The sequence below is a fragment of the Balaenoptera borealis genome (assembly GCF_965194805.1).
Source record: "Balaenoptera borealis genome assembly, chromosome: 2".
Classification (NCBI taxonomy): Eukaryota; Metazoa; Chordata; class Mammalia; order Artiodactyla; family Balaenopteridae; genus Balaenoptera; species Balaenoptera borealis.
In genome coordinates, this window is record NC_138867.1 from 126,640,152 (window position 1) to 126,652,701 (window position 12,550).

General features: G+C 38.6%; 1 protein-coding gene across 6 annotated transcripts in view; it reads right to left on the minus strand.

Moving 5' to 3' along the window:
• The window catches only part of HTR4 (5-hydroxytryptamine receptor 4), a 361,553-nt gene that overhangs the window by 88,714 nt on the left and 260,289 nt on the right, over positions 1-12,550 (minus strand). For 5 of the 6 annotated variants that reach the window (XM_082382755.1, XM_082382757.1, XM_082382753.1 and 2 more), the window contains exon 1: positions 472-4,410. In XM_082382755.1, coding sequence (XP_082238881.1) covers positions 472-674 — 203 coding nt within the window. In that variant the 5' untranslated portion in view covers positions 675-4,410. Of the gene's footprint in view, positions 1-471; positions 4,411-12,550 lie in introns of those variants that run through there. The other variant, XM_082382756.1, reaches the window with a different exon arrangement.

The window sequence follows — 12,550 nt, forward strand, 5'->3', positions numbered from 1 at the left end:
GGGACATACTCATCCCACCTATTAGTAATTTTAAAAGGGTCTTCAAGTGATTCTAATTGCAGCCAAGGATGAAGCGGAAAGAGCAGAAGACCCATGTTTAAATCCTAGATCAACTACTAGTCAGCTACCCTTTCTCTGAACCAATTAATAAAGTGGGGAGGTTAGATTAGATGTGCTCTCAGCAATAATATATAGAGTGATCACAACTATTACAGAAAAAACAACATAGGAAACAGAGGAAAAAAGACAGGATAGAAATTCACTTACGTGCTTGTACTACTGGTTATGTTAGAACTATGGGATTATATGTGATTTTTTTCCCTGCTCTATTTTCCAAACATCATTCCCATGAATCTTTTTCACTTCATAATTACAAATTATAATGGAAATTATAAATTCAGACCTCAGTTCTCCAGGGAGAGCCCAGAACTCCACCCAGGTTTCCTCATGAGGTTGCCTCACGTGACTCACCTGAGCTGCCTGTCCCTGCACACAGCCACCATCACCAGCAGGTTCCCCAAGACTGCCATCAGGATAACAGCCGAGAGAAATGTGAGCAGCACGACCTTCTCCACTGACCCGAAACCCTCCTTGGAACTGGAAGACACACAAACACAAAGAACTGAAGGAAACTCTGAGACACAGGAAAGAAAATTAGTCTTTTCCTCATTCATCTTCAGGAAGGTAACTTCACTATCAAAGCTGCAACACACATGTACTGTGCACCTAATATATGCCAATGTCTGCACTTGTCACTTTACATGTTATCCTGGTTAACTCCTACATGAGAAGGAGGAGGCTTAGAGAGGTGGATTAACTATCCTGAGATTGCACAGTGATTCTCCATCAGAGAACTTGAGCTTTCCTTCAGAGCACTGACCTCAGCTTGTGCTCAGAAATGTTATTTTGTTGATTCTTGTTTGGCACACCTACTCAGCTAGGTTGTAAGCTCCATGAGGCAGGGACGTCGGCTGTTTTATCCACTGACAAATTCAATTTCAATGTATCATTCATATTTATCGAATGAAGGAAAGATGACATTGAATGAGTGAATGACGGTAACTTGAACCACTATGTGAATACAAAGACCACCCTGTTTTCAGTACCGCATCCCAGCCCATGCAGAAGCTGCTGTGTGCAGGTGGGCTGTCCAAGGAGTAGGTCATGGCTGAAGGCTGTTCTTATATGGCTGACCTGGACAAACTGATCTCGTATTCTGCAAAGCCCATGGGAAAGACAGCAGACAATCAATAAACTCAGGGACTCCTTTCACTACCCTGAACTACATTTCTTTTGGTGCCCAATATAACAGTTCAATTTGTGTTCCTGTAAATTTCAGCAACTGATTTGATTCTATAAACCCTGCCCTCCTATTGTCAACTCAGCATTTTGTCTCACTAACTTGGAAGCGAGTGTCCCCTATCAATAAAAGCATAATGAATGCAGGTTATTCAGAAGCTACAGGAAAAGTTTCACTTTTAATAGAGTAGTAAAATGTTCTTTTTAAATGAAGTTTCAAAGGATCTTAAAACTCTTAGACCCAAACGCACATTTCAATACAGAGAAACTAAGGCCCAGAGAGGGGAACTGAGTTGTCAGAGCACATTAGTGGCTAGTCTGGGAGAAGCTGCTTGTTCTGTAGGCCACCACTCGGAACACAGGTCCCATTGAACCAAGAAAGATCTGTCTTTACTGAGCTCTTCTGACTGAAAACCAAGATGGCTGCTGGTCCCAAATCGCAGCAGCCCACGAAGTCTGGGCTCTGGCTTTGTCCAAAACTTTTTCCATTAGGCCTGGCATGGAAGACAAGGTGACAACTGGAATAAGGAGTCAGAAAGTTCCACTCTGCTCACAGTGGTTTTATTGCTTCACTGAAGTCCTTACGGCTAGGGTTCGGATGAAAAGAAATTTGAGGTACGTCCATCTAAATCACCCTTCCACACCTAAATTCCAACTATCGACAGTACAAATAATGGACAAGTAAGATTTAACTCAATGAGGAAAAAGAATTCAGTAGCATGTTTTGGCTATCCAAAACTATTTTGATTTTAGGCCATGTTCATTGAGGTAAAGTGTCTAATAAAGGAGGTGATAATGCTCTTTTCCTTGTCCTTCTCGGAGGTTCTGACTCAGAGCCCCTCTGAAACTTGATCCCCTCTCAAGGTCTCTACACTTGTGCCTTCTTCCTGGAATGCTTCTTCTCAATATTCAGGTCGCAGATTAAAATTAACTCCCATTTAATGTGCCATAGCCAACAAACATTTTTCATTTTCTTTATAACATTTATTGTTATCTGAAATGACTTCAGTATTGTCTGTGCCCTACCCCCACAGACTCACTTTTGGTTATCTTTTTCACCACAATTCCCAGCTCCTGGCACAGTGTCTAATCTACAGCATGTGTAGTGTAAAGGTAGATGCAGTATATAGGAAGTGCACAATTACTCGCTGAGTGAAAGACACTGTGTTCATAATGGTGAGGTTTATTCTTCAATGTCTTTGAAGACAGGCTGCAGGTATAGAAAAGCTTTTACCTAGACAAGAGAAGACCCAAGGATAAGACATAAAAGCTATTTTTAACTATCTTAGGACGGTCCTTTGAAATAAGAATAGATTTATGCATTCATTCATTCATTCCACAATACTTTGTTTTGTTTTATTTTTTGGTGCGTTTAACATACAACTCTTAACTGTATAAGAGTTACATATTATAAAGAAAACTTCTTAAAGCAAAATATACCCTCTTTGCTAAAACAGCTAATTAACCAAGAGATGATGCTTTAAGTATATAGAATATTCTCTTTAAAACATGTTTTAAAAATTAGAGGTTTATGATAAATTTTCCTTAGAAAATGTTGTTAAAATAAATAGAAAAAAAATTAAGGAGGTTCTCTGGATGCTTCATTAATAAGTAACCCAAAAGCTTTTTGTTTTTCTTTTTAATTTTTGAATTTTATTTTACTTCTTTTTTTATACAGCAGGTTATTAATCATCAATTCTATACACATCAGTGTATACATGTCAATCCCAATCGCCCAATTCATCACACCATCCCCACCACCCCGACGCTTCCCCACTTGGTGTCCATACGTTTGTTCTCTACATCTATATCTCAATTTCTGCACTGCAAACCAGTTCATCTGTACCATTTTTCTAGGATCCACATACATGCGTTAATATACGATATTTATTCTTCTTTTTCTGACTTACTTCATTCTGTATGACAGTCTCTAGATCCATCCACGTCTCTACAAATGACCCAATTTTGTTCCTTTTTATGGCTGAGTAATATTCCATTGTATATATGTGCCACATCTTCTCTATCCATTCGTCTGTCGATAGGAATTTAGGTTGCTTCCATGACCTGGCTATTGTAAATAGTGCCTCAATGAACACTGGGGTGCATGTGTCGTTTTGAATTATGGTTTTCTCTGGTTATATGCACAGTAGTGGGATTGCTGGGTCATATGGTAATTCTATTTTTAGTTTTTTAAGGAACCTCCATACTGTTCTCCATAGTGGCTGTATCAATTTACGTTCCCACCAACAGTGCAAGAGGGTTCCCTTTTCTCCACACCCTCGCCAGCATTTGTTGTTTGTAGATTTTCTGATGATACCCATTCTAAACGGTGTGAGGTGATACCTCATTGCAGTTTTGATATGCATTTCTGTAATAATTAGTGACGTTGAGCAACTTTTCATGTGCTTCTTAGCCATTTGTATGTCTTCTCTGGAGAAATGTCTATTTAGGTCTTCTGCCCATTTTTGGATTGGGTTGTTTGTTTTTTCAATATTGAGCTGCATGAGCTGTTTATATATTTTGGAGATTAATCCTTTGTCTGTTGATTCGTTTGCAAATATTTTCTCCCATTCTGAGGGTTGTCTTTTCGTCTTGTTTATGGTTTCCTTTACTGTGCAAAAGCTTTTAAGTTTCATTAGGTTCCACTTGTTTATTTTTGTTTTTATTTCCATTACTCTAGGAGGTGGATCAAAAAAGATCTTGCTGTGATTTATGTCAAAGAGTGTTCTTCCTATGTTTTCCTCTAAGAGTTTTATAGTGTCTGGTCTTACAGTTAGGTCTCTAATCCATTTTGAGTTTATTTTTGTGTATGGTGTTAGGGAGTGTTCTAATTTCATTCTTTTACATGTAGCTGTCCAGTTTTCCCAGCACCACTTATTGAAGAGACTGTCTTTTCTCCATTGTATATCCTTGCCTCCTTTGTCATAGATAAGTTGACCATAGGTGCGTGGGTTTATCTCTGGGCTTTCTATCTTGTTCCATTGATCTATGTTTCTGTTTTTGCACCAGTACCATATTGCCTTGATTACTGTAGCTTTGTAGTATAGTCTGAAGTCAGGGAGTCTGATTCCTCCAACTCCGTTTTTTTCCCTCAAGACTGCTTTGGCTATTTGGGGTCTTCTGTGTCTCCATGCAAATTTTAAGATGATTTGTTCTAGTTCCGTAAAAAATGCCATTGGCAATTTGATAGGGATTGCATTGAATCTGTAGATTGCTTTGGGTAGTATAGTCATTTTCACAATATTGATTCTTCCAATCCAAAAACATGGTACATCTCTCCATCTGTTGGTATCATCTTTAATTTCTTTCATCAGTGTCTTATAGTTTTCTGCATACAGGTCTTTTGTCTCCCTAGGTAGGTTTATTCCTTGGTATTTTATTCTTTTTGTTGCAATGGTAAATGGGAGTGTTTCCTTAATTTCTCTTTCAGATTTTTCATCATTAGTGTATAGGAATGCAAGAGATTTCTGTGCATTACTTTTGTATCCTGCAACTTTACCAAATTCATTGATTAGCTCTAGTAGTTTTCTGGTGGCATCTTTAGGATTCTCTATGTATAGTATCATGTCATCTGCAAACAGTGACAGTTTTACTTCTTCTTTTCCAATTTGGATTCCTTTTATTTCTTTTTCTTCTCTGACTGCTGTGGCTAGGACTTCCAAAACTATGCTGAATAATAGTGGTGAGAGTGGACATCCTTGTCTTGTTCCTGATCTTAGAGGAAATGCTTTCAGTTTTTTACCATTGAGAATGATGTTTGCTGAGGGTTTGTCGTATATGGCCTTTATTATGTTGAGGTAGGTTCCCTCTATGCCCACTTTCTGGAGAGTTTTTATCATAAATGGGTGTTGAATATTGTCAAAAGGTTTTTCTGCATCTATTGAGATGATCATATGGTTTTATCCTTCAATTTGTTAATATGGTGTATCACATTGATTGATTTGCATATACTGAAGAATCCCTGCATCCCTGGGATAAATCCCACTTGATCATGGTGTATGATCCTTTTAATTTGTTGTTGGATTCGGTTTGCTGGTATTTTACTGAGGATTTCTGCATCTATATTCATCAGTGATATTGGTCTGTAATTTTCTTTTTTTGTAGTATCTTTGTCTGGTTTTGGTATCAGGGTGATGGTGGCCTCATAGAATGAGTTTGGGAGTGTTCCTTCCTCTGCAATTTTTTGGAAGAGTTTGAGAAGGATGGGTACTAGCTCTTCTCTAAATGTTTGATAGATTTCACCTGTGAAGCCATCTGGTCCTGGACTTCTGTTTGTTGGAAGATTTTTAATCACAGTTTTAATTCCATTACTTGTGATTGATCTGTTCATATTTTCTATTTCTTCCTGGTTCAGTCTTGGAAGGTTATACATTTCTAAGAATTTGTCCATTTCTTCCAGGTTGTCCATTTTATTGGCATAGAGTTGCTTGTAGCAGTCTCAGGATGCTTTGTATTTCTGTGGTGTCTGTTGCAACTTCTCCTTTTTCATTTCTAATTTTAATGATTTTAGTCCTCTCCCTCTTTTTCTTGATGAGTCTGGCTAATGGTTTATCAATTTTGTTTATCTTCTCAAAGAACCAGGTTTTAGTTTTATTATCTTTGGTATTGTTTTCTTTGTTTCTATTTCATTTATTTCTGCTCTGATCTTTATGATTTCTTTCCTTCTGCTAACTTTGGGTTTTGTTTGTTCTTCTTTCTCTAGTTCCTTTAGGTGTAAGGTTAGATTGTTTATTTGGGATTTTTCTTGTTTCATGAGGTAGGCTTGTATAGCTATAAACTTCCCTTTTAGAACTGTTTTTGCTGCATCCCATAGGTTTTGGATCGTCGTGTTTCCATTGTCATTTGCTTCTAGGTATTTTTTGATTTCCTCTTTGATTTTGTCAGTGATCTCTTGGTTATTTAGTAACGTATTGTTTAGCCTCCATGTGTTTGTGTTTTTTACGTTTTTTTCCCTGTAATTCATTTCTAATCTCACAGCGTGTTGTCAGAAAAGTTGCTTCATATGATTTCAATTTTCTTAAACTTACTGAGGCTTGATTTGTGACCCAAGATGTGATCTATCCTGGAGAATGTTCCCTGCGCACTTGAGAAGAAAGTGTAATCTGCTATTTTTGGATGGAATGTCCTATAAATATCAATTAAATCTATCTGGTCTATTGTGTCATTTAAAGCTTCTGTTTCCTTCTTTATTTTCATTTTGGATGATCTGTCCATTGGTGTAAGTGAGGTGTTAAAGTCCCCCACTATTATTGTATTACTGTCAATTTCCTCTTTTAGAGCTGTTAGCAGTTGCCTTATGTTATTGAGGTGATCCTATGTTGGGTGCATATATATTTATAATTGTTATATCTTCTTCTTGGATTGATCCCTTGATCATTATGTAGTGTCCTTCCTTGTCTCTTGTAACATTCTTTATTTTAAAGTCTCTTTTATCTGATATGAGCATTGCTACTACAGCTTTCTTTTGATTTCCATTTGCATGGAATATCTTTTTCCATCCCCTCACTTTCAGTCTGTATGTGTCCCTAGGTCTGAAGTGGGTCTCTCGTAGACAGCATATAGATGGGTCTTGGTTTTGTATCCATTCAGCAAGCCTGTGTCTTTTGGTTGGAGCATTTAATCCATTCACGTTTAAGGTAATTATCGATATGTATGTTCCTATGACCATTTTCTTAATTGTTTTGGGTTTGTTTTTGTAGGTCCTTTTCTTCTCTTGTGTTTCCCACTTAGAGAAGTTCCTTTAGCATTTGTTGTAGAGTTGGTTTGGCGGTGCTGAATTCTCTTAGCTTTTGCTTGTCTGTAAAGCTTTTGATTTCTCCATCGAATCTGAATGAGATCCTTGCCTGGTAGAGTAATCTTGGTTGTAGGTTCTTCCCTTTCATCACTTTAAGTATATCATGCCACTCCCTTCTGGCTTGTAGAGTTTCTGCTAAGAAATCAGCTGTTGACCTTATGAGAGTTCCCCTGTATGTTATTTGTCATTTTTCCCTTGCTTCTTTCAATAATTCTTCTTTGTCTGTAATTTTTGCCAATTTGATTACTATGTGTCTCGGCGTGTTTCTCCTTGGGTTTATCCTGTATGGGACTCTCTGTGCTTCCTGGACTTGGGTGGCTATTTCCTTTCCCATGTTAGGGAAGTTTTTGACTATAATCTCTTCAAATATTTTCTCGGGTCCTTTCTCTCTCTCTTCTCCTTCTGGGACCCCTATAATGTGAATGTTGTTGCGTTTAATGTTGTCCCAGAGGTCTCTTAGGCTGTCTTCATTTCTTTTCATTTTTTTTCCTTTATTCTTTTCTACAGCAGTGAATTCCACCATTCTGTCTTCCAGGTCACTTATCTGTTCTTCTGCCTCAGTTATTCTGCTATTGATTCCTTCTAGTGTAGTTTTCATTTCAGTTATTGTATTGTTCATCTCTGTTTGTTTGTTCTTTAATTCTTCTAGGTCTTTGTTAAACATTTCTTGCATCTTCCATATCTTTGCCTCCAATCTTTTTCCGAGGTCCCGGATCATCTTTGCTATCATTATTCTGAATTCTTTTTCTGGAAGGTTGCCTATCTCCACTTCATTTAGTTGCTTTTCAGGGGTTTTATCTTGTTCCTTCATCTGGTACATAGCCCTCTGCCTTTTCATCTTGTCTATCTTTCTGTGAATGTGGTTTTTGTTCCACAGGCTGCAGGACTGTAGTTCTTCTTGCTTCTGCTGTCTGCCCTCTGGTGGACGCACACATTCAACAATACTTTCTGAGCACCTACCTTGCATTAGGCATTGTTGTAGTCTTAGGGAAGCAAAAATAAGCAAAACAGATAGCAATAAATAGATAAGCAAGAAAATATGTGAAGTGAGCTAGTAATATGAACTATGGCAAGAAATCTAGGAGAGAAAGGAAGACAGAACTCTCAGTGGAGGGGGGGGTGAAGAAATGGCTATTTTATGGGGGTTGTCAGTGAAGACTCAGTGATAGGGTTGTCACACTTTATGGCCTGAGGTTGTGTGACTACGTAGGACCAGTGAGCAGGCTGTAAGCAGTGGTTCTCAACTTTGGCTACATACGGAAATCACCTGAAGAGCCTTAGAAAATCCTGATGTTAGGCCCCCATTCTCAAAGATGCTGATTTAATTAGTCTTGTTTGCCGCCTGAATATTAGAATTTTTAAAAGCTCCCACGTGATTCTGATGTGCAACCAAGGTTGAGAATCACTGCTAGAGGGAGGCAAGATTTAGTAATGGATGATCCACAATAGCTTCCTGGTGTTGTTTTGAGTGCCCTGGCTCAGGAAGTGTTTAAGAATACCTAGGTGTCAATTAGATACCACTTCACACCCATTAGAGTGGTTATAATAGAAACAAAACACAACTGAAAAATAACAAGTGTTGGTGAGAATGTGGAGAAACTAGAACCTTTTTGCATTGCTGGTAGAAATGTAAAATGGTGCAACTGCTGTGGAAACCAGTTTGGTGGTTTCTCAAAAAGCTAAATATAGAATGACCATATGATCCAGCAGTACCAGTCCTAGGTATACACCCCAAAGAATCAAAAGCAGGGACATGAATAGATACATGCACCCCAATGTTCATAGCAGCATTATTCACAATAGCCAGAAGGTAGAAACAACTCAAGTGTCCATCAACAGGTGAAAGGACAGAAAGAATGTAGTATATACATACTATGGAATTTTATTCAGTCACAAAAAGAAATGAAGTTCTGATCCATACTACAACATTAATAAACCCTGAAAACATTACACTATGTGAAATAAACCAGACACAAAAAGACAAATATGGGATAATTCCATTTATATGGCATGCCTAGAATAGGCTAATACATAGAGAAGCAAAGTAGTATAGTGGTTACCAGGGGCTGGGGTGGGTGGGGGAGAGGGGAATGGGGAATTATTTAATGAGTACAGAATTTCTATTTGGGGTGATGAAAAAAATTCTGGAAATGGATAATGGTGATGGTTGCACACTATTGTGAATGAACTTATTGTCACTGAATTGTACATGTTAAATGGTTACTTTATGTATTAATGGTAAATTTTATGTTAGATATATTTTATCACAATAAAAAAGAAGAATACATGGATGACCCTATATCAGGATGCTGTATAGGTTTCTTGTACTGGAGGCAGGTGGTACTGGATGATTTTAGGTCCCTTTCTTGTCTATGGACAGTGATCCTAACATATCCTCAGAACATGGATTGTCCATCAACCACACCCTCACCATGAGAACAACCTCCCCTGCACTGCCTTTCCTCTTGTAAGAGAAAAGAACAGATTCAGAGTCTGAGGTGAACACCTCTGGCTCCAGAGAATGTATATTTCAAATTAAGTGGGAATGTCAGGCTCAGAGAACTGCAAGTTCAATGTTATGGTTCATTTGTGGCATGCCAATTAGGAGCTAGAAATAGCTAAACTTTAAACTGTGAGTGAAGAGCAAAACGTTAACCATAGCATTTTTAATTAGGTAGAACTGTCCATTGAACTAAATGTAAATCCAGTCATGATAATTAAAATAAATTAGGAGCCACTTCTACTGACTCCATGTTAGATCCTTGGATTACCTCTGACACCCTCCAAGACTACTGTCAACCACCACCAGACAATTCTTATCTGACCAAAGAGCTATCCACTTCACTAAATCAGTTCTTTGACAGTTATTCTTATGAGAAATTTTACTTTCTCTTCTTTTTTCCTTTTCCAGTGATCTCTTGATCCATGAATAAAGAAATTCTACAAACTTGCTCTGTTTACCACTTTCTCTGTTCTTTTTTAAAACTTTTTTTTTTTTAATTTTTTATTTAATTTAATTTATTTATTTATTTATGGCTGTGTTGGGTCTTCGTTTCTGTGCGAGGGCCTTCTCCAGTTGCGGCAAGCGGGGGCCACTCTTCATCGTGGTGCACGGGCCTCTCACTATCGCGGCCCCTCCCGTTGCGGAGCACAGGCCCCAGATGCTCAGGCTCAGTAATTGCGGCCCACGGGCCCAGCCGCTCCGCGGCACGTGGGATCCTCCCAGACCAGGGCTCGAACCCGTGTCCCCTGCATTGGCAGGCAGACTCTCAACCACCGTGCCACCAGGGAAGCCCCATCTCTGTTCTTAATAAATGAAAACATGACAGTAATTCTGGGTAAATTTTCACATAGGTTAGTATATGTGAAAACACTTTGTAAATGACAAAGTATAATATAAATAAGTAATCACTGTTATTAATATCAGAAGCCCATTAGGGACAATAGGTAAGGAAGTTTTAGGTTATGCCTTGTTATATCATCCAGAATAATTGGTTTCAAGGTCACACACACACACACACACACACACACAATAAACTTTGTTAGTAGTCAAGAATACTTTTCTCTCTCTCTCTTTTTTTTTTTTTTGCGCTGGCTTTGTTAACAATAGTTATGTAATTTCAAAAAAGTCACTTCCCTTTTCTGAGCCTCAGTTTTATCCTGGATCAATTGAGGAAGTTAGAGTAAATCTCTCATTTATCAGATATGTATTTATTACCAACCATATGCCAAGACCTATGCTAAGTACTGGAATACAACAGTAAAGGTGGACAAGGTCCCTACCTTCATGGAGTTCACACCACTGATGGAAACAGACAATAAGCAAGTATACAACTAACAAAGAAATACAGTTTGTGATCAGTGTTTCAAAATTACACTCTTAAACCTTAATGTTTATATGCATCTTTTGGGGATATGATTAAAACGCAGATTCTGATTATTTGGTCTGATGTGGGCTCTGGGGTTCTGCATTCCTCACAAGCCCGTACATAGGCCCATGAAGAGCATCAGTGATGCTCTTGCCGCTGGTTCGTGAATCACACTTGGGGCAGTAAGACTATCAAGGACATTGGCATGATGGTGATAGAGAACAACTAGGTTAAAGGGAAAACAAGCAATCAGAGAACAGTGGATTTAGCTGTTCTGATACACATGAAGGATCCATGAGTTAGAGGAACCAGGAGAAGAGCAAGTACAAAGGCCCTGAGACAGGAAAGACATCTGGTGCATACTATCAGAGAGGAATGAACAAGGAATAAAGAATCTGAGATGAGCTCCAAAAAGTAGTCAGAAGTTGGACCCAGAGGGCTCTGGATGTGCTGGTGAGACATTCATGTTTTATTAGACAACAAATGAGAATACAATAAAGTGATTTAAGGAGAAAAGTGACAGTGGGGATGTAAATGTGAGAGAAAGTAAGTAAACTTGTCAGGGGCCCTTGGCAGGGTCCAGGTAAGGGAAGACAATGGCTTGGAATAGGGTGGCGGCCATGGAGATGGAGAGAAGTGGGTGGAATAAAGGTATATTTGAGAAGTAAAGGGATAGGTAAGAACAAAAGATTCCATGAGTGGATAGAAAGAAGCAGAAATGAAAATTATAATTCTGATTTGCTCATCTGAGTAAACGATGGTACAATTTAATGAGATGGGAAAACATGTTAAGTGTGAGATATGTGTAAAACATTCAAGTGTAGATGTCAAGCAGGCAAATGGATACTCATGTTGTAGCTCAGAAAGGATGACGGGGCCAGAGATACACACTGGGATTTCCAGCATTTTTATGGGATTTAGAGCCTTGGGGAAGGATGCAATCACTCAAGAAGAGGGACAGAGTCTTGATGAACTCTGACACTGAGATATGCAGTAGAGGAGGAGGAATCAGCCGAGGAAACTGAGAAAGAAAGCAGAGGAGACATTGCTGGGGTGTCTGAGGAACACCAGGTGAGTGTGTTGCTGTGGAAGCCAAGTGCAAAGAAAGTGTCAAGTGAGAAAAAAATGTGTTTCTTGATAGTTCCCTGGGAATACCGCAGGGCCACTTCTGGGAACAAAGCGAAGCAAGGAGGCAGCGTAACTATAGTAGTCCTTCCTTTTCTTTTTATGTATTGAGCTTTGCAATAAAATTATGTTTGACAACAGAGCTCCATCACTGGACCAATGATCTCTGCAGAACGTTTCTCCTCTGCCACAGTTGTGTCAACCACACAGGAAACAGTCTTCTTGAAAATACACACAGTACATCCATTAAGGATTCCAAGCAGTTCAAAATACTCCCTATCGAGTGCTTTCATCACTCATCCTGCCCACCACTGTACAATCCTTTATGAAATAATTGCATGTAAATTAGAGCAAACAGTGTTCATTTTCTTACCAATCAACAGTCAGCACAAAGCATGCAAAAGCACTCTGAATTAAATGAGAGCCTGACTAAAAACTGGATGTTTTCTTCTCAGTGTGAATT